This window comes from Diabrotica virgifera, chromosome 6, assembly GCF_917563875.1.
Source record: "Diabrotica virgifera virgifera chromosome 6, PGI_DIABVI_V3a".
Classification (NCBI taxonomy): Eukaryota; Metazoa; Arthropoda; class Insecta; order Coleoptera; family Chrysomelidae; genus Diabrotica; species Diabrotica virgifera.
The window spans coordinates 241,509,600-241,531,528 of record NC_065448.1 but is presented as its reverse complement, the minus strand read 5'-3'; the positions used below and the strand labels follow the sequence as shown (position 1 = coordinate 241,531,528).

The following is a 21,929-nucleotide window of genomic DNA, read 5'->3' as shown; positions in this document are numbered from 1 at the left end:
ATAGGGAATGTTATATAAAAATTAAAGTACGTTAATGTTACTTTTCAATAATAATATAAAATACAGGGTGTTCCATTTAACATTACTGAGAAAATAATGTACTTGGGTTTTGACTCACCCTGTATTTGATCTAAAGAAAATTAACAATATCAATAATTCTTAAAAATGTTGACAATAAATAAAAAAATATGGCATTAATAAACCATTGTTGCTGTGCTTATTTTTATTCATACAGGGAGTTGAACTTGTTACGATTTTCATAAAAAATTGGTTATAACGTTGTAAATACACTGTAAAACATTACAAACCTTTATATTTTTGTGATAGAGAAGTAAACAGGATTTCGAATATAAAATAAAATATAGGGTGTTCCATTAAAAAAATTATAAGTTAGGTCTGCCACTGTGTTATCGAACACCCTGTAACATTCTAAATAATTTTGTAATGTGAAGCTCAAAGGTGGCTAAAATTTTTGTTATTAACTTTTATTGCTATCTATTACTATAGCCGAGCTATTGAGCTTTACCCTACTAATCAATCACCCTGTATAAGAATTATACCTACTACATCTTATCTATCCTTTACTAAAAGATGTTCCATACTAATATTTTAGCATGGATTGAAATATCTTCGGGAGCTGTTACAACTTCAACGTCAACAGCAACACCACCCCCAACTGAATTTCACATTGGAGAAAAGAATATTACTTGGCATCCAGATCATCACGAGAAATTAATTGTCACAACAGACGAGGGCTTTAAGATTTCTGTTGGAATACAATATTGTGTCATCGATATTGCAGATACGGAATTTGTTAAAATTTATACAGGTAAGTCAAAAGAAAAAAAAATCACTTTCCAGTATCCTTATCTGAATAATTGATCTTATAAGTGCCTAATGTGCCAAGGCACACAGTCCGTCTGGTACATACCGATTTGATATTTCCATTTGACTATACCTTGTTGTGGATAGATATCAAACTCGCCCAAGTCCAGTATTACTTAAGATATTATTTATTACTTAAATTCAGTAAAACATTTCGATTCTTTTTGTTTATATCAATACTACCTAAGTTCTAAGCTTTCTAAAGAAATTAAGCGCAGAAGTTGATAGATTTTATCAATCCAACCTAAGTTGCCCGCACGTTTCAAATCATAAGCACAAAAAACCTCATTATCTGAAAAATGTTTAGGTATTGGTGACTTAGGCGTTTTTGATATATATATCGACACAATTTTCTATATTAGGATAAAGATCTGATTGTTTATCTTTTAAACAAAGCTAAATAGTACGTTATTTAACGGTAAAATATTGCGAAACCTCTAAATTTTAAAGAACCGCTTGGATTGACATGAAATTTAGCACACACATAGCTAACAAGTCAAAGAAAAAAGTGATATTGTGCCGATGTGTGCTTTTGCCCTGGGGGTGGTTTTCACCCTCTCTTGGGGTGGAAAAATATATGTCCAAAGTAAGTCCGGAAATGGATAAACTAACTAATTTTAAGTAACTTTTGTTCCATACAGTTTTTTCATTAAGTCAATACTTTTCAGAGTTATTTGTGAATATGTTCATTTTTTCAACAAAATAACCACACTTTTGACGGTTTTTCGCAAATAACTCAAAAAGTAAGTATTTTATTGAAAAAGATTCTTAGCAAAAATATAGTCTGTAAAAAATTTCAAAAATTATTGTATATACCACCTCTCCATACCTAGTAGAAGCAGAGCTATATCTAATGAAAAATAGGTTCATATTCGTCAAATTCCAAATGGAATACTTTAATGTAAAATAACCAAAAATGAAGCACATTTCGGGGGAAAATTCATTATAACTTATTTAAAGTGTTGTTCTGAAGCTATTTTCTTGTGGCATTTTTACAATTTTAACTATTTATAATGGGAAATAAGCCACAATATTATTAAAAAAATATTTTTATTAACGTTTCGACGCCCAAATCGGGTGCCGTTGTCAAAATACAAAATACTACTAACATAAACAAAAATGTTGTTGCTTAGTAAAAAAACTTCTTCTAATAATTTATTTAATTTGACTCATTTATATCGGCAATTTAGATACATATGATACATTTTAAAGTAGAAGACTTAAAAATGATATTGCCAATATTTATGAGTTGCGTTCCTGGGACGACTTTACTGAAAGATAGTTCATTCGATTACATGCAATCAACGCCAACTCAAAAATATCCGTCACAAAAACATCATAGCATGTAATCTGTCTTTAAAAAGACAACCACATGCAACGGTGACATTAAAATTCTCGCGTTAGAGATCTCATAGTAAATCACGAGGAAAAACCTCGTGATACTATCTACTTTATATTATATTTTTTTTACTGATACTTTACTATGAGATCTCTAACGCGAGAATTTTAATGTCACCGTTGCATGTGGTTGTCTTTTTAAAGACAGATCACATGCTATGATTTTTTTCTGACGGATATTCTTGAGTTGGGGTTGATTTCATGTAATCAAATGAACTATCTTTCAGTAAAGTCGTCCCAGGAACGCAACTCATAAATATTGGCAATATCATTTTGAAGTCTTCTACTTTAAAATGTATCATATGTATCTGAATTGCCGATATAAATGAGTCAAATTAAATAAATTATTAGAAGAATTTTTTTTACTCAGCAACAATATTTTTGTTTATGTTAGTAGTATTTTGTATTTTGACAACGGCACCCGATTTGGGCGTCGAAACGTTAATAAAAATCATTTTTTAATAATATTGTGGGTTATTTCCCATTATAAATAGTTAAAATTATTTAAAGTGTTTAAAAAAAGCTTCATTTTTATTTTATAAAAAAAATTTCTAGCGTCAAAAGTAAATAAGTTACGCTCAAAATAAAGTTAGTCCTTTTTTTTGGGAAAAAATCGGGAAAATCACCTCCTAATTAGTATCTCAAATGAACCTAATCGTTACGACTTCACAAGTTTTTTGACTCGTGTATGTATTTTTTATATGATCTGTAAGTTTCATCGGTTCAAAGTCCTTATTTTTGAAAGGGCTGTAGTTAAAAGGGGTTGAACGAGTCACTGATCACGAATGTATGCAAATTTAGAAACACCAAATCTTAATCAACTTTTGTCTTACACAAAAAACAAAAAATACAGGATATTCAGAAAAGCATTGCTGACTATTTTTGTTTTTAGAGATTTTTGGTATCTCTAACAATTTTTAAGTTATTGTGAAAAAAATAATATTTTTCAAAATTAAAATTTTTAAAAATTTTAATTTAAAACAAAATTTTTTCAAAAATAAGCACTTTGAAATGAAGAAACTTACAGATCATAATACAAACACAACATAAGTAAAATAACTTGTGGAGCAGTAACGATTAATTTCATTTAAGTTGCTAATTAGGGGGTGGCTTTCCCGATTGTTTTTTGCCCAAACAAAAGGGATAAGCTTTATTTTGAGCGTAACTTGCTTAAATTTGATGCTAGAAACTTTTTATAAAAACAAATATAGTTATTTTCCTAACAAGTGCAGAAAGTCATTCTTTTCCGCACATGACTGCAGTTTGCTGAACGACGCGAAGCGGGAGTTCGGCAAGCAGTCAAGTGCGGAAAAGAGACTTTCTGCAAGAGTTAAGAACAATATTTTTTCTAAGAGTCTTTAAAAAATTACAAAATCTTAATCAATTATTTGAATTAATATGAAAATACATACACAAATTAGTTCTTTGACAAGGTTGTCAAAACCAAACTTTCAATATAATTAGTTAGCATGATGACGATCTTGGTTTCCATGACGATGATTCAAAACGACTGTTATTGTCTACCGATTTGACTTTCGAATATTATGTCAAAATAATTTTATTTCATCGGCGTTAATTTCATTAAAACAGGAACACAATAAGATATATTTGAAATAAATTAGTAAATAATATCTAAATATTAGTTTATTGCATGTATTATAATTACTTTAAGGCCATATTAACATATCTAAATTAACATGTGTGCGGAAAAGTAAAAACCACGTGCAGAAAAGTAACATGAGTGCAGATAAGTAACACACGTGCAGAAAAGTGAAACTTTCTAAATTAAAATGCGTGCACGAAACTAGACATTTTTGCACGCTCATAGAAAAAAGCTTTTTTTAAACACTTTAAAAAAGTTATAATTAATTTTCCTCAAAAGTGCTTAATTTTGTGGATATTTCATGTTGAAATGTTTTATTTGAAATTTGGCGAATATGCACCTATTTTTCATTGGCTATAATTCTGGTTCTACCAGTTCCAGAAACCTCACGCGTACACCATTTTTTTTACTTTTTTACAGGCTATATTTTTGCTAAGAACATTGTTTTCGACAAAATACTTACTTTTAAGTTATTTGCGAAAAACCGTCTAAAAATGTAGTTATTTTGTTGAAAAATGAACATATTCACTCGCAAATAACTCGAAAAGTGTTGACTTTGCGAAAAAGCTCTATAGAACAAAAGTTACTTAAAATTAGTCAGTTTATCCATTTCCGGACCTATTTTGGCCATATATTTTTTCAGCCCAAGAGGGGGTTAAAGTCACCCCCAGGGCAAAAGCACACATCGGCACAATATCACTTTTTTTCTTTGACATGTAAGCTATGCCTATGCCAAATTTCATGTCAATCCAAGGGGTTCTTTAAACTATAGAACAAAAACCGTGAAAGGATGTACTAAAAATATAAATTATGTAAAATGTAAACATTGAATAGCTTATAAAATATATTTATGTAATTTTACAAATACAGTTTTATAAGTTCGTCACTAACAGCAGAAGGAGTCAAAATACCTAAATCAGTAAACAATAACGTAATATACGAAGGAGGAGTATAGTCAACTAGTGGATGAATTTCTTTAAGATTTGATTTTGCTCGAATTTCCGAAGTATACTTATACTCTTCAGGTAAATCTTGCTGACTAAGTGGAAACAATCTTGAAAATTTAAAACTTTCAGTTAAAACATAGAAAGGCATCTTCATTTCTTTAGCACATACTGCCATTGTGTAGCTACCAACTTTATTCACAATCCCACCACTTTCCACAACGCTTTCCGCTCCAACCATGATAAAATTAACTTGTTCCATGATGTAGCCGATTGCAGAATCTAGTATTACTGTGCAGGGAATACCATCAGATTTTAAATCTTCTAGCATTCTTAAACCGCTTTTATCAGGTTCTGAAATTGTGACGAATACTTCAAACTTTTTATTTTGTTTATGGGCTTTTCTTAACGTTTGTAGAACTACTCGTGATCTTGAATGAGTTAATACTTTGGAGCCATCTTCAATGAAATTTGCAGCTAATTTGACGATTTTTCCCCTGGCTTCATCCAGCTTTTTAATAAAAAGGTGACCTCTATCCAACATAATTCGTTTGCACTCATCAAAACCACTTGTATCAAGAGAAGCTAATGTTATAAAACGTAAAAATAATTCACATCCAGAGTTAATACCTGCTACTGTGTAGTTTGAGTTTTTCATCTCCTGGATACCATCTTTTAGATTAGCTTCTAACTCTTGAACAGTCTCAGATTTGGAATGTTTAATCAACTCCATCAAAGCTCTGATTGCTGCTACCCCAACAGAAACATCCTCATTGTCTTTAATAATTTTACAAAAATATTCTCGTATGTTCGTGTTGGTTGTCGTTATATTAACCATTGTTAAATTATTAAATTACAAAAAATTACAAAATTATTTCAAAGTTATCATCAGTTTCATTTCTGACAGGATTCAAAATAACCTAACTTTTTTAACTGGCTTTTATCTTCTTCCTTTTGTTGAGTTGAGAGTATCTGACGTATGGGTTAGTCATCCACAATGATTGGAAAGATATTTTTGATATTCTTAAATATTTATTTAAAAATATTTAATAATATTCAAATAATAAGAATATTTAAGATTAAAAATAGTCAAGATTTATAAAGGGTGATACAATATTTTTTGTAAATTTGTCTTCATAAATTTAAGCAATTTTCAACAAAGGTTTACGAAAATTTAAGAAATTACTTAATTCAAAAAGAGCAATTTTATTTATTTTTTGCATATGGTTTATAAAAACTTTACATACTTCCAAAGAGTTTTAATTTTCAAAAAAATAATATATGAATTTACGTAAATATTCGAGATAGGGTGTTTTATTGGCCTGCAAGGGATAGGTACACTGCAGGCGAGTGCCCCTGTTTGGGGGCACCAATCTGAGGTTGGATATCATCATCACTATCTTTACTCTATCTACCACTGCTCTGAAGAGTTCTATAGAACTGCATTTAAACCAGTCCCTTAAATTCTTCAACTATGACACTCTCCTTCTTCCTATACTCTTTCCGCCTGTTATCTTTCCCTGTATGATCAGTCTTAGCATTTTATATTGCTATCTCCTCATTAGGTACCTACGTGTCCCAGATATTGTAACTTTCTTATTTTTATTGTGTTTATTATGTATTTCGTATTCTTTGCCCATTTCTCGCAATACTTCCGTGTTAGATTTCTTCTGTGTCCATGCGATTCTAAGCATCCTTCTGTATAACACCTTATTTCAAATGACTGTAGTTTATTAATGTGATCTTGCTTCAATGTCCAGCTTTCAAGTCCATATTGCAGGGGTTATCGAGAATACGTAGCCAGTGGCGTAGCTAGGGTGGGTGACACCCGGGGCGGTAATCGATGGTGTCACCCCAAATCCTAAAAATCCGATAACCGTATGTTTTGAATAATGAAAAAATTAAGAATTATAGTTAACGAAACTGCAGTAAATAGTATATCATCGTCGTCGTCTAACCGCTATCGTCCACTGCTGAACATAGGCCTCTTAAGTTTCTGCATGTCTCCCTATCTCGAGCTACCACTCTCTAGTTCCCGGCAGTTCTATATAATAGTTTATTTACTTTTTTGTTTTACACTATGTGAATGAATTAAAATATTTTTTAGCTTTACTAGCGAAAAGTTCTGAAATCACATTTTCTATATTTATGTTTTGTGTTGCTTCATGTTCGATAGTTAATCATCATCATCCAGCCTCAATAGTCCACTGCTGAACATAGGCCTCCTCCCCTCGTTTCCATCTCCATCTATCCTGCGCCGCTCTGATCCAGTTTTTTAGCTTTCTTAAGTCGTCAGTCCATCTTGTAGGCGGTCGACCGACGCTTCTCTTGTCTTCTCCTGACCTCCATTCCAGTAACCTCTTCGTCCATCGCCCATCTGTCGTTCTGGCTATGTGTCCTGCCCATCTCCACTTCAACCTGGCTATCCTTTCGATGACGTTAGTCACCTTTGTTCTTCTGCTAATTTCTTCGTTTTTGATTTTGTCTCGCATTGTTATTCCTAACATTGACCGCTCCATTCTCCTAACATTAATTGCTCCGTTCGATAGTTAATAAACCGAGGTTATTAAGCCTTGTTGACGTCATTGTTTCTCGCAAGTAATTCTTGATTGATTTTAGCTTCCCAAAACTTCTCTCACATGAAGCAACCGATGCAAAAATGGTCATAAACAAGTTTAAGGCGACCAAGTTTGGGAGAGATTCCATAAAATCGCATTCCACCATGAATTTTAAAAAGTCTACAGCTAACCATTTAGATACTGTAATATTGGCCGCTTGTAAAAGTCTTCTAAGCCTTGGTATTTCTAGCAGGAGGTCTTCTTCTGATACCTCTTCATGGTAAAAGTCACAAAATGTTGAAACAGCTAATTTCAACTGTTTACTGTTCGTGGAAAAGTAAAGTGTGTGTCTGCACAGCCTCGAACAAAAAAGCCATATGGATGGACTGATCTGGTTTCGAGTTCAACATTGAATGTCAAAACATTTCAACATAATATTATCTTTTTGAAGTTCGGCTCGAAGTGTAGAGTTTTTAGGTAGAAATGTCGTCGTCTTCATATTTTGTCGTTGCAAAATATATGTATTACTTTATTTTATAATATGATTATGTTTTTCTTCAATATAAAGACGAAGTACCCCTATTTTGGTCGCTGATTGATCAATGCCTTTAATTATACAAAGCGGGCATAAGGTTATGTGTGGCACCTCTGGTGTATAAATTTTCTTGTTGATGAGAGACTTTGTAAATTGAAGGAACAACACTATAAAAATGTTCTGCCAATACTTTAACTGCAGCCAGCATAGTGCGCAGTGACTGAGAACTCCAACGCGTTGTGGAAAGTCGCTTAACAGATGTTTTGCTGTGTTTAATAAGCACTTCCTAGCAGCTAATGGAAACACATAAAAAACTTAAAAATTGCTTCTTCAGTTCTGGAAAATGTTATACAAGATGTGTTTTGTGCAAAAGAGTGCTGGCCACATAAATTAATTAAATGATCAATAGATCCGAGGAAAATGGCCTTTTTGATTTTTGCTTTAATAATAGCTTGTATTCCTCTATGTACGCCGCTCATAACAGATGCATTATCGTATCCCTGTGAACGGTATTTCATAATATTTCTACACCATCAATTTCAAGCTTCTTGAGAATTTCGTTACTTAGATTAACTGCTTTTTTCCATTTAACGGAAAAAAATCCAAGAAATGCTTCTTACACCTCGACTTCTCTCGGTTTCGTCACAGTATAAAGAGGAACAGTATAAAGAGGAACAGTAAAATTTCTTCTATGATCTCAAGAAGTACTACCGGAAGTTAACCGGTACGTAGCAATGCGAGAGTGGTACTCTAGCGGTCTAGCGACTCGGAACCTTGCGCGGTCGCCATGCGCCTTTTTTACTTCTTACTTCTTTACTTCTTTTTACGATTTTACTTCCAATTTTTCTCAGAGCAGTTCTAGTGTCCCTATTTATACTGTGGTTTCGTGTGTTCACAAAATAATATCGAACTTTAGATTGATACGTGAGTAAAGTCACAAATTAATGATTTATTCTTTTGTGATCGGGTCTCTCGGGTGTCACCCCTGAAGGGGTGACACCCGGGGCGGACCGCCCCCCCCCGCCCCACCCTAGCTACGCCACTGTACGTAGCATCTCAAAGCTCAAAGCTCTTAGGTACTCTCAGTTCTAATCTAAGGTCTTTGTTGTTGGGAATTGTTTTCATAAACGTAAGGACGCCTCTGCTAATTTTGCAGGCGGACATTTTATACCCTAGCGCCTTGACTATGTTTAATTAGGGGTAGTACCTTATTGTGGATTGAGGACAATAGAATCTGGTGAAGCCGGACTCACAACCGTCCATTTTTCAAAAACTCAGAAAATGTATTTTTAAAGAACCATCTTGAGTGCAGTCACTGAAGGTGGATATGAGCTATTACCTCCGATTTCGTTGAACCTCCATCGATTTGTATGAAAATTGGTGAGTGGTTAGAGGATATCTCAAGGAACAAAGGTGACATGGTGCTAACTTGCGCTTTTACCCTGGGGGTGCATGCCACCCCTCCTCGCGAGTAAAAATTACATTATTAAAAATAACCCCACAATTAGATAGAGGGACAAATTATAAGCAAAACTTGTTATATAAATTTATTAAAATAAATCAAAACTTTTTGAGTTATTAAATATCAAAGATTTTAATTTTTCGTGAGAAAATGTATGTTTTTAACCGATTTTTCATAAATAACTCAAAAACTATAAGTTCTTGCAAAAAAGTTATTATCAAAATTGAGGCTAATAAAAAATCAAATAAACTCCTTACTAGAAAAACCTTTCAATGTTAACTAAAAGTGAGTTATAGGTAATTGAATGTATATTTCTTTCGTCGAGTACCCAAATCTAAGTATTCAAGCCTAAATACCGGGAAAATGGTGCATTTTATAACATAAACTTATTAAACATTTGTCAAAGTTCATAGAAATATCTATCAAATAAGCCCTCGAACAAGTTGATAGCATTATAATTTATGCACCAAAAATGTTTCAAAATGTATCTTTTAAAAATTTTTTCAAAAAATGGTATTGTTTTTTTGTAAATAACTCCTTTAATTTTTAAGATATAAGGTTCGCCTAAAAACTAGTTAAAAGTTGATTCCAAGAGCTATTAAAAAAACGTCAAAATTAGACTTTTAAACCTCTTACTTTTTAAAAAACAAAAAGGTTAAATGACCCCGGTTACATGGTTCGGTTCTCGCAGCAAAATTAAAATATTAAACGTTTCTATCTCGGTTATTTTTTACTCTAGGGAAATAGTAAAATGGATGAAGTATTTGGAACAGATAAAACTAGAATTTAGTTAATATAATTTTTTACGTATATTGAGTATTTTTGAAGTTATTATGAAAAGAAAATAAAAAGTACGATAATTTTAAAAATTCTGATTTTTTTAAATTACATCTTTTTTTTTCAAAAATATGCATTCTAAACCGGTCAAAATTGTTGAAATCATTAACTATGTTAACCTAAAGAAATTCTTGTGAGGATTACTACAAATTTTAATTTTTGTGGAAATGGCGTATGTTTTATTTTTCACTTTTTCCTAAAAAAATCGAAAGCGTTCTCTTATTTTCATAATAACTTGCTTAATTTTGATGCTATTAACTTCTACTGGAGCTCATTTGATAGGTATTTCGAAGTACTTTGACAAGTGTTTAACAAGTATATTATATAAAATGCATCATTTTCCCGTTATGTAAGCTTGAATACTTAGATTTGAGTACTCGTCGAAAAAAATATACATTCAGTTACCCATACTTAACTCACTTTGAAATACATAGGCGTAACCAGGATGATCCTAAGGGGGGGTTACAACTACCTGAAAGGTGGGGGTTACAACTACTGGAAGGTCTCTGAGGGCTATGGTGTTAAGCGTATAGAGCTCAAAGTACATCCCAATGGGGGGTTACAACCCCCAAAACCCCCCTGGTTACGCCTATGTTGAAATAACATTAGTTTAGTTCTTTAAGTGGGGAGTGTATTAACGCCCGGTTTCATAATCAACTTTAAGTGAACATTAACTAAAGTTCACTTTAACGTTGACATTTACCCATATGAATTGCATTGATAAAGGTACCAACTTAAAATTTAAAGTCCACATTAACTGATTATGAAACCGAGCGTAAATTTATCATTATCTTTAATTTTGGTAATACATAATAGTTTTTTTACAAAAGTTTATAGTTTTTGAATAATACGTGAAAAACAGCTCTAAAACATACGCATTTTTTTAAAGAAAAAATAAAATCTTTGATATTATATACCTAACTCAAAAAGTATTGATTTATGTTAATAACCCTATACAACAAATTTTGCTTAGAAGTTGCCCCTCTATCGATTTCTGGTATTATTTTTAATAAAAAAATTTCACCCCCGAGAAGGGGTGGCATCCACCCCCAGAGTAAAAGCGCAAGTTGGCATCATGCCACCTTTGGTCCTTGAGGTATCCTCTAATTACTCACCAATTTTCATGAAAATCGATGAAGGTTCAACGAAATCGGAGGTGAAAACCTTCAGTGACTCCACTACTTATTGTGAACAATTTTTTGTGAAAAGGTGAAGTGACTTCACATTTCTTTTTCAACACATCTTCCCTCACCAACCACTATTTTTGAAACACAATAATGTAAATCTTTACAAAAATTTTTAATAAATATGAGTGTGTAGGTACGTGAATTTTACTGATCAAGCCTAATCGATTCTTCCTCCTTCATGTAAATCAGTTCTTGGTTTCCTGTACTTAATTGCGCGTCCAAAATTTTAACATTTAATATTTTAATAAAATGATTGTAGTATTTTCTTTCAGTTGAGTACTTCATTACCTCTAGACCAGTGTTTCCCAACATTTTTGTACCATGTCCCACCTTAGCAATTTCAAAAAATTTTATGCCCCCCCCCCTGTAACATAAATAATTTTAAATATTAAAAAATTAAATTGTTTACTTAGAAGATTAAATAAAAGGTTTTAGGAAAAAATCACTAGAAAATTGTTAACGAAACAGTTAAGTAAATTTTCAAATCATATAAGTAATGAAAAACTCAAATTCACATTCCAAACAAATATTAACATAGATTTTTCTATATTAATTTGTTCTTTTAATTTAGTGATATCCTTGCCTCTTGATTCTTGATGCACAGAGATTTTAATATTAGGTTCCAATTTGGTTAGTTTTGGTCTCCAACCAAGAGCCAACATTGTGGTATATTCAGCCGATTTCTTTTTTATCAGTAAGTCATTTACATCACTAAATCTACATTCAGCTAAATATGAAGATGAAAAGGAGAGCTATGAAGATGAAAAGGATTGTTACTGAGTTGCGTAGGTTTTAAATTTGTGTCATCTTTTTCAAGAACCGTTTGAAGAAATGCTGATATTGACGTTTTTATTAAATTCTCTCCTATAGTATGTTTTTTTCTTGTTTTAGCGATGAATAAAGATATTTGATAACTCGCCTAAAGAGTAAATATAGACTTATAAGTAAATAGAGACTTTAATGTTTTTCACAGAAATCTAGCATTGCATTTAAATGGCCCACATCGTAAGGGTTAAAGTCATGTCGAGCCCATATTCGAATTGCCCTCCTTAACAATCAAATTTCCCCCCTGTGGGTTGTTGGCCCCACGTTGGAAACACTGCTCTAGACCACATATTTGAGAACAATGGATACTTCCTTTCATTGTGTTTTGTTTTAGTTGCAATTTTCATAATATTACCTATTATATATTGACTTATACTTTTAGATAAACCTGAAGAATCTATTATTGTTACTGGAACAGTTGCTGCTAGTCCTAAATTTCTTTACAATACAGACGTGTTAAATTTAGAATTTACCGGTACTAAAAATAGCAATGTTACATTCGAATTCGCAAGAATTGGTAAGTACTGGTTGTTTAACTTTAATAAGTAAATACATTTAATGAAATCCTATTAACTTATTTCATAACACGAAATAATTATTTTCCTATAGCAAATGAGGAACGGGAAACAGTCTTTGCAGGTCATATATTTGAAGGTGTTGACCAACACAATCAGCTCAGCATCAGCATTGACCATCATCTTCAAATATCTTGGCTTGCTAGTGACCACTACCAACAAAATAAGCGAAACAATTAAAAGACGAATAAATCGTACCAGAATCAAGAGCTATGGGAAGCAATGGAAGACACCGAAGTTCCACGAATATTAATAAAAGCAGTAAAGGCGCCCTACAAGAATAACAAAGTAGTTATCAAAACAGGCAATAGAATATGCAGTCCATCTAAGACAACGAAGGGGCTACTATAAGGCTGCTCAATATTCCCTATCCTGTTCAAAATATTCCTGAAAAAAAAAAACCTGAAACCACGAAAAAGAAAGTGCGAAGGAATCGGTATACCATTAAGTACCCTATATACCCGGTATATACCCTAAGTTTTGCTGACGACCGAATAGTGATCGCACAGCACGAAAATGACCTCAGCTTTATGATGAGAAAACTGGAACAGGATTACTTATTACAAATAATGAGATGGACATAAACCTAAAGAAAACTAAATACCTAACAACGGAGAATACAGAAATAAAACAGCTAGAAATAGACGAAGGTAAACAAATCAAAGGAACAGACAAGTAGTATTTAGGTTTCAGCTTTTTTCATAATATCAAACAAAGGAACAACGGAAGAAGATATAAATAATAGACAAATGACAAACAAGAGGCTGCATACGAATATTGAATTCGGTAGGTAGTGTGGGATAAGAACATCAGCATAAAAGCAACAAGAAGAATATATAATAAATGCCATGACAAGAAGTATCCTGACTTATGGGTGTGAAAATTGGACAATAAATAAGAAAACCAAAAACAAAATAAGAGCAACAGAGATGGAATTCTCAGGGCCGGATTAACACTTTTGCCGCCCATGGGCCAGAGGTCTGCCTGCCGCCCTAGCGGGGGTGCAACACCGGGGGGGGGGTCCGGGGCCCCCCCCCGAAAAAAATTGAAATTTAGAGGCAAAATAACGCATTTTGGGACATTTTCCAGCGCTCAACTGTCTCTTGATATTGTAATGGTTTTAGTACCTCTCATGATGAAAACAAGAAACTATGTCCTAAAATTGCGTTTTATTAATTAAAATAAACTATTTGACAAAACTCCGTTAATTACGAAACCATTTTCTACAACCGTGATATTCCATTACTTAAGATTACAATAATAGTAAATAAAATCGTTGTTGATATTATTTTGTGAAACATCATGCAGCTCGTAATTCCCAAACTCAACAATTCTTTTATAGTTTTATGACTATTTTGGCTGAGAATGATTGATTTGGAGTGAAGTGAAAATTCGGCTTCGTTACTCGGCGACGGCTCACCTGTGAATGTGCCCGCAGGCTTTGAGCCATAATCGGTCATTGCTGTCGATTTATGGGCAAAAACAGGACAGTTAGGAAGGGGCTAAAATTAGTAAAAGGTGTACAGAGTAAGACTGCAAAATAAATGATAATTTCTGTATTGAATATAGGATAATAACAAATATATACAACATCGAAATATAACTGTTCAGAGCATACAAATCACATATCGGACTTCATTAAATTGGATGGTCCGAGAAGTTAGCCACATTAGATTTTCACAGAACGTTGAATTGAAGTTTGACAGTGTTGCCATGTGATTATAATGTATATAATGTATAATATGTTGCACGCTTCAAATACAGAGAGAAACAAATAACTTACTCACTAAATTAGCTTTGTTAAAGTAAATATAACTTAAAACTTCTTCTTTCTTGCACGTGCATTGGAAAAATCATCAACAACTGCACTGAAATCGAGTTTTGTTGTCAGTTCATGTTCTATGGCTAAAACAGCCAGGCTGACGAGTCGTTCTTGAGTCACTGTTGAACGCAGATAGTTTTTTACTCTTTTCAAGGTCGAAAACGATCTCTCAGCAGAACAGTTTGTAGCAGGAGTTGTCAAAAACATTTTCAAACCAATAGCCACGTTGGGAAACAAGTCCTGTAGATTTTTTTCTATCAAAAATCTGTACAAGTTTGATAGTGAAAAGTCTTTTTCGGCTTCTTTGTAGTTTCCTCGGATCAGAAGTCCTTTCAGATGGATGCACTCGCATATAAACTCTGACTCTTCAATGTCTTCAATATAGATTTTCTGCAAAGACGTCGCGTTAGCAGTAATTTCTTCGGTAGTTAGAGTCTTTAATTTTGTTAGAAATGAAAACTTTGCAACGAAGTCTGTGTACACAGAGATCCTTTTGTCTAACTGAAACTGAAGTGTTTCCACGATGATGTCATAACTTTGTTGAAGACAATTTCCCCTAATGTCATCATCCTCATCATAAGTTCTTTCTTCATCTTCTTCTGAAGATTCATCAAAGAACCTCTTTCTTTTCGCCTTTCTTTTTGGGCGATCAAAATCTTGCTGCACCTGCGGCTGCGTCTCTTGTGGAAGTTCTGGCTCATCGTTCTGTCTCATTTCACCTTGCGCAATTTGCAGTTTTTTTTCGCCCTCTTTCTTATAGTGGGTAAACATGTCTTTCATGTTCATCACATACTCTGTGAGTGAGTTGTACAGGATTACAACGCTGTCCACGGTCATATTTTCAGCCTGGATCTTTTCACTGACTGAATTAAATTTTTGAAGTACATCTCCCCAAAGGGCTGCCATGAAACATGTTTCTAGAGACATTAGTTTTCGCAACAACCCTTTGGCTTTGGATTGTGTCTGTTTGTTTTCATGATTGCTTGAAGTCATGTCTATCAGCGTCTTGACCATGGGTTTGTAGTCTTTATTAAGGCTTTTGCAAGCTTCTTCCCTTGCAGACCATCTTGTAACACTGAGAGACTTCAACGACGTGTTCTTGTCCTTTCCTGTGGCCGTGAAATTTGACAGAAGAAGATTCCACCTGTGCGTAGAAGACGAGAAAAAATTGTACAATCCTTGCAAGAGATCAAAGAAATGTTTTGCAAGAGAACAGCATTCTGCTGCGCTTGATCCCACTAAATTTAGTGAATGCGCTGAACAAGGCACATAAAATATCAAGGGATTCTTTTCTTTAAGTCTTGCCTGCAACCCCGAGTACATTCCTGACATATTTGACGCGTTGTCATAGGACTGTCCCCTACAGTTTTGTATGTCCAATCCTTTCGACTGTAGGAAAGAAAGCACTGAGTTCACTAGTTCTTCACCTGTATGACCTTGATTTTTCATAAATTCAACAAAATGTTCTTCAGGGATTCCCAATTCATTCACATACCTTAATATGAAAGACAATTGATCAATGTGTGTTACATCAGGGGTGGAATCTACTATTATAGAATAGTACTTGCTTTTCTTAGCATCATTCAAAATTGTATCAATAACGGTTTTTGCCATTATTTCGATGAGTTCTTCACAAATGGTTGATGATAGGTATGACTGTTTGCCTTTACCCGCTTTCCCATATTTTTCAATGTGTGCTTTCAAAAATGGATCAAATTCGGCAATCAGCTCCAAGCACATCATATAGTTGCCATTTGAAAAAGAACCAAATTTTTCGTCAGTCCCCCTAAAGGCAAGACCACGCGAGGCAAGTTTTTTTATTACGGCCACCACTCTCTGGAGAACTGCCTTCCAATACCTTATTTCTTCTTCCACTTGGTTTTGTAGAAGCTTATCGATCCTCCCGGCTGCTTCTGCTCTTTGTTTGTATACTATTACACTATTGTAGTGAACGTGCGAGTTTTCATGCTCTTTTATTCTCGCTGATGCATGTTTCCAATCACTGAACCCATTTTCAGTAAACTGAGTAGAGGTCGAACTAAACAATTTGCATGGACCACAGAACAAAGAGCCTAAACTTGGTGAGTAAATCAAGAAATCTCTATTTACAATTTCGCCATTTGCAAGTTTTCTGTCGAATAGCCATTTAGCCAACACTCTTTTCCTGTCTGGATATTGCCTTTCAGATTTTTTAAAATCGCAATCTTTATTTTGATTCCATCCATTTTTAACAAAATATTCCCGCGTCTCTTCATTCACTATCCATAAAGCAGGATCATAATTTGGTTTCAAATGGACAGAAGAGTCAGGTTCAGAGACTGTTAATTGATCTTCAATCTCGTCAACAACAAAAGTTAATTCGGATATAGCTGGTTTGATCTTGTCAGTATCAACACATGACGAAGCTGAAGGTGCTGATGCTGAAGGGGTTGAGGGTGAAGCTGAAGGGGTTGATGCTGAAGCTGAAGGGGTTGATGTTGAAACCGGAGGGGCTGATGCTGAAGCTAAAGGGGTTGATGTTGAAGCTGAAGGGGCTGATGCTGAAGCTGGAGGGGTTGATGTTAAAGCTGAAGGCACTGATGCTGAAGCTGTTGAAGCTGAAGGCGTTAATATGGAACATACTTCTAGTTCTACTTCACAAAATTCTTTGACACTTTCTAAAAGCACTGGTTCTGGTGGCACTGGTAGGTTACTTCTTGTAAAAAATGTATCAAGCTTCGCAGTTTTATTTACAACTTCTGTCAATTTTTTTTTCTTCTCTTCGGCTACTTTTTTGTATTGCCACCCACTGAGCCGTTTGCGTCCATCCATTTGTACAGCTGCTTGTTATAGCATCAATGACATCGGAAGTAAAGGTCTGACTGTAAAAAAAAGAATATCTGTATAATTCAAAACTGTAGTACGATACGACAGGAAAAATGAAGCGAAAAAATGAGGGAAGCGAATTTCCTTCCATTACTTATTCAACTCATTGTGAAACCTATACGTATGGCAACATGCCGAATTACATTTTTCCTTATAGAGAACGGAATTAGCTAGAAAATCGAAATTTGCCTTAACATTTTCAGAAAAATATGCTCTACACGAATTTAAAACATAAAGAAGAATTTTTCCCATACGGGCCCCAAAAACCAAAATTTTGGGGTAAAACCCCCCCAAAAAGGGGGTAAATGTTATGGGATTCTTTTGGCTAAATAACTTAGCCGAGATATTGCAAAAAGGAAAGTGTGTGCGTGTGCCGAATTTGAAGAAAATCGGTCAAAAATTGCGACCGCTAGAGCGCGGTCTATATTAACTTACATTACCATTACTATAAACAAATAAATATTTCTTACCTCACAAGTTACAATTTCAAAATGTTACTCCGCTCAAAACAAATTACAAAAACGTTAAACCTAAACAGTTAGACAGACTGCAGTACGTGGAGTTGAGACCAGACAACCGAATGACAATGGCGCGTGGCGGTGATGGAGTTGGTGGGGGGAGGGAAGCGGCAAGGCGACAAGACGCCTGCCATCAGCCAATGCTAGCAACTACTACGATCCCACAACTAAATTTCCCGTGCGTAGCGTACGATACAGACTGCCGCCTCGCCCCTTCGACTCACTTGGATAGAGTGGCGTAGCGTAGTGTACTGCGACACATTACACCGCGCAGAGTGTCGCGTTATAAATAAATAATAAACAATAAAATAGTTTTTTAATATTTAATGCTCAGGTTCACTGGTCTTGATAATCGATAATAAAGCTTTATAATCAATCAAAAATAATTACACTTTTTTTTTCTCAAATCCGCCGCCCCAAAATTTTGCCGCCCTGGGCCGCGGCCCAGTTGGCCCGTGCCTTAATCCGGCCCTGGGAATTCTTATGGAGAAGTTGCAGAGTAACAAGAAAAGATAGAATAAATAACATAGAGATTAAGAAAAGAATGGGAGTGAACTCAGAATAGACTACATCGAACGGAAGAACGTAACCTGGTACACGGACATGTCAAAAGAGCACACCAAAATCGTTGGATCAATAGAATAACAGAATGGAGCCCAATAGGAATAATGAAAAGAGACAGACCCGGAAAATCCTTCAGAGATGAAGTGGACGAAGCAATGGAGAGAAGAAATCTACAGGATGGGAACTGCCAAAACAGAAAGAGCTGGAGAGAACGGTTGAGTGAAGAAATACAGTGAAAAATGTGGAAATCCTTAGTATATATACAAGTGAAGAACGGAAAACAGTCTTTGGAAGTCATATCTTGTAAGGAGTTCACATACCTTGGCTCGCTAGTGACTACTACCAACAAAACAAACGAAGAAAGCGAAGAAACTTTTATCAGCTTTAGAAGCACCTGTTCTCCAAGTTTTATCACGACTCTCTTCTCTTTTCGTTTACAAATTTTCTGTATTTTTAGGGGATGTTATCACAACTACTACCACTGAGCCAACATCTTCCACAGAGTTTCTGCCTACCCCAAATATTACCGATACCTATGAACTGGTCGTAGTCTTGACAGGTCTAGCGGCATATCAATACCGAAATCCAACTGTATTATTGGATTTTGCACAGATGATTACGAATATGGCTATTGATTATTGTGAAGATCAGCAGTTTGAGTTGGTGGATAATATAACGTAAGCTTACATATAACTGATTTGCTTCTTTAAGTTTTCTTCTTCTTTTCTTTTTATCTAGACATGCCTCTGTCTATTTTTTAAATTCGTCCTTTCATCGTTTTCGTGGTCTTCCCACTGATCGTCTTTCTTTGCTGAACCGTCTCTCGCCGTCCTTGTTACTCTATTTACTGTCATTTGCCTTATGCGGTCGTTAAATTCTACTCTTCTGTTTCTTACTTAGTTATTAATGTTGTTCACCTTGCATCTCCGTCGTATATATGTACTTCTAGTGTTTTACTTCCGATTTTTCGAAGGATTTTCATCTCTGCTGTTTCTTTTTTAGCATTCTTTTTGTTCTCTTTCTATCATGCCGTGTTTCTGCTGTGTATACAGGGTGTTTCATTAATAATTGTCCATATAGTAACTGGAGAAACCTTAGCACAAAATACGAAGATTTAACCTAAAACACTTAAATAAAATGTGGTTCCTTACTGACTTACAGGGTGTTTTACCTAAAAATTTAAAAACTATTTTTGCCAACATTTTAAAACTATTCGACGTATACTTTTCATACTTGGCAGGAAGTATAGGTACTGCACACTCTGCTAAATTATGTTAAACAAACGTTTCTGGCTATTACCAGAGGCGTACGATGGGGGAAAGTGAATGGTTGACCCTTTCCAAATTCTACGCCACTGGCGGAATTGCTATTTTAGTTCAATTTTTGGATTCTCCAATACTTTCTATGAAATTAGTATACTCTTCATTCGTAACGATAAAGTCATTAGTTTTCGAGATCTTTGAAGTTAAAAATGAAACGACATTTTACCGTTACGAATGGAGAGTATATTATTTACATAAAAATGATTGGAAAATCAAAAAATTACACTAAAATAGCAATTTTGTTAGTGGCGTAGAATATGGGAAGGGTCAACCAGCCACTATGCCCTGTCGTACGCCTCTGGTAGTAGCTAGAAACGTTTATTTATCTTAATTTAGTAGGATGTACAGCACTTACACTTTCTGCCAAGTATGATAAGGATACGCTAAATAGTTTTAAAGTACTGGGTACAAATAATTTTAAATTCTAATGATATGAATCATATCATAATGTAATCAAAATAACTGTGCCGTTTCATATTTAACTTCAAATATATCGAAAACTATTGACTTTATCGTTACCAATGAAGAGTATATTATTTACGTAGAAAGTATTGGAGAATCTAAAAATGGCAGTACAATAGTAATTCCTCCAGTGGCGTAGAATTTGAGAAGGGTCAACCATTTACTATCCCCTGTCGTACGCCTCTGGTAGTAGCTAGAAACGTTTGTTTATCATATTTTAGTAAAGTGTATGGTAGTCGCACTTTCTGCCAATCATGAAAAGGTTTTAAAATGCTGAGCAAAAATAGTTTTTAAATTTTTAGATAAAACACCCTGTAACTCAGTAAGGAACCACATTTTATTTAAGTGCTTTAGGTTAAATCTTCGTATTTTATGCTAAGGTTTCTCCAGTTACTATATGGAAAATTATATGGACCAAAACATATAGAGTCACATAAGAATCCGAAGAATATCAGAAGCCCTGTTAGCCCGGAAAATCCAGTTACCAGTTTATGCAACAACAAAGATGAAGTACAGAACACAATCAATATAGTCAGAATAAATTCAGACAAGCAGGTCATCGAAATTTGTAAATCTAAGAATCCTTGCCATTCGCAAATTAATTTCATTAAGAAAGATACTTTAGAACCATCTATAAATCTGAATCGTTTGACTCCACCAAGAATTAGATTAACCAATAACTCTAATAGTCGGTATCTTCTAGCCAGATTAAGGGAACCGGATATCTTAAAAGCCATCAAACTTCATCTTGCTTTTCTACACGACCAACCTGCTTCAGTATTTTACGATGGATTTACCAACACAAGCGTTAAACTGTTTCTGGCTTCCGAAGGGCTTCCTACCAAGACGGAAGATCTGCGAAAAATTCTTCTAGAATTTAATGAAGTCTATGCAATTGGTCCAAATGAGGTGGAAGCTGATCTTGCTGCTTTTAGGTCCTTTCTCTCTTCTGAAAGAATTATCCATTTACAAAAATCAAGGGAGTGTCACCGAAATTACTATTCCGCTGTCTCTCCTAAACGAAATTTTTAAACATCACGACATGTTCTGAGGGACTAGAATCCTCAAATTATTTTAGTGATAACAACTTTAGCATGGTTCTGATTAATATTCGTTCTATAAGATGTAAAACGGATGAACTATTTCTATTTCTAGAGGAATTAGGGTTTTCTCCGATAGCTGCGGTTACTGAGCACTGGCTTGAAGTCAATGAGCCTTTTTTTTTGTAGAAAAATATTCCACTTTTGCTAGGTACGATTATCCAAGTTCAGCTCATGGAAGCACCCTGATTCTTTCTACAAATAATGATTTTTCACTGGTAACAAAATATGACTTTCTATTAAGTGAAGCATTCTTTGAGTTTTCCTTAGTTTACAGTAAGAACCTTAATCTTTATATTATTTGCATTTATAGATCACCTGACTTTTCCGTGGAACTATTTTTTCAGAACCTGCTTAATTTGTTAGATGACCTGCCCCATAAAAGCAGAAAAATTTTATGCGGGGACTTTAACATTAATTATGCTGCTGCTTGTGCTACACAAATATCCCTGGTCAACATATTTGAA

The 21,929-nt window shown here is 34.3% G+C and overlaps 2 protein-coding genes across 2 annotated transcripts in view; one reads left to right on the top strand and one right to left on the bottom strand.

Annotated features, from left to right (window-relative positions):
- The window catches only part of LOC126887436 (uncharacterized), a 38,354-nt gene that overhangs the window by 8,146 nt on the left and 8,279 nt on the right, over positions 1–21,929 (top strand). The window contains exons 2-4 of the mRNA XM_050654968.1: positions 614–829; positions 12,617–12,751; positions 19,036–19,255. Coding sequence (XP_050510925.1) covers positions 614–829; positions 12,617–12,751; positions 19,036–19,255 — 571 coding nt within the window. The remainder of the gene's footprint in view (positions 1–613; positions 830–12,616; positions 12,752–19,035; positions 19,256–21,929) is intronic.
- On the bottom strand, positions 4,718–5,760 carry LOC126887437 (translation initiation factor eIF-2B subunit alpha). Its single transcript, XM_050654969.1, has one exon. The coding sequence runs from the start codon at positions 5,666–5,668 to the stop codon at positions 4,745–4,747; it is 924 nt and encodes a 307-aa protein (XP_050510926.1). The 5' UTR covers positions 5,669–5,760; the 3' UTR covers positions 4,718–4,744.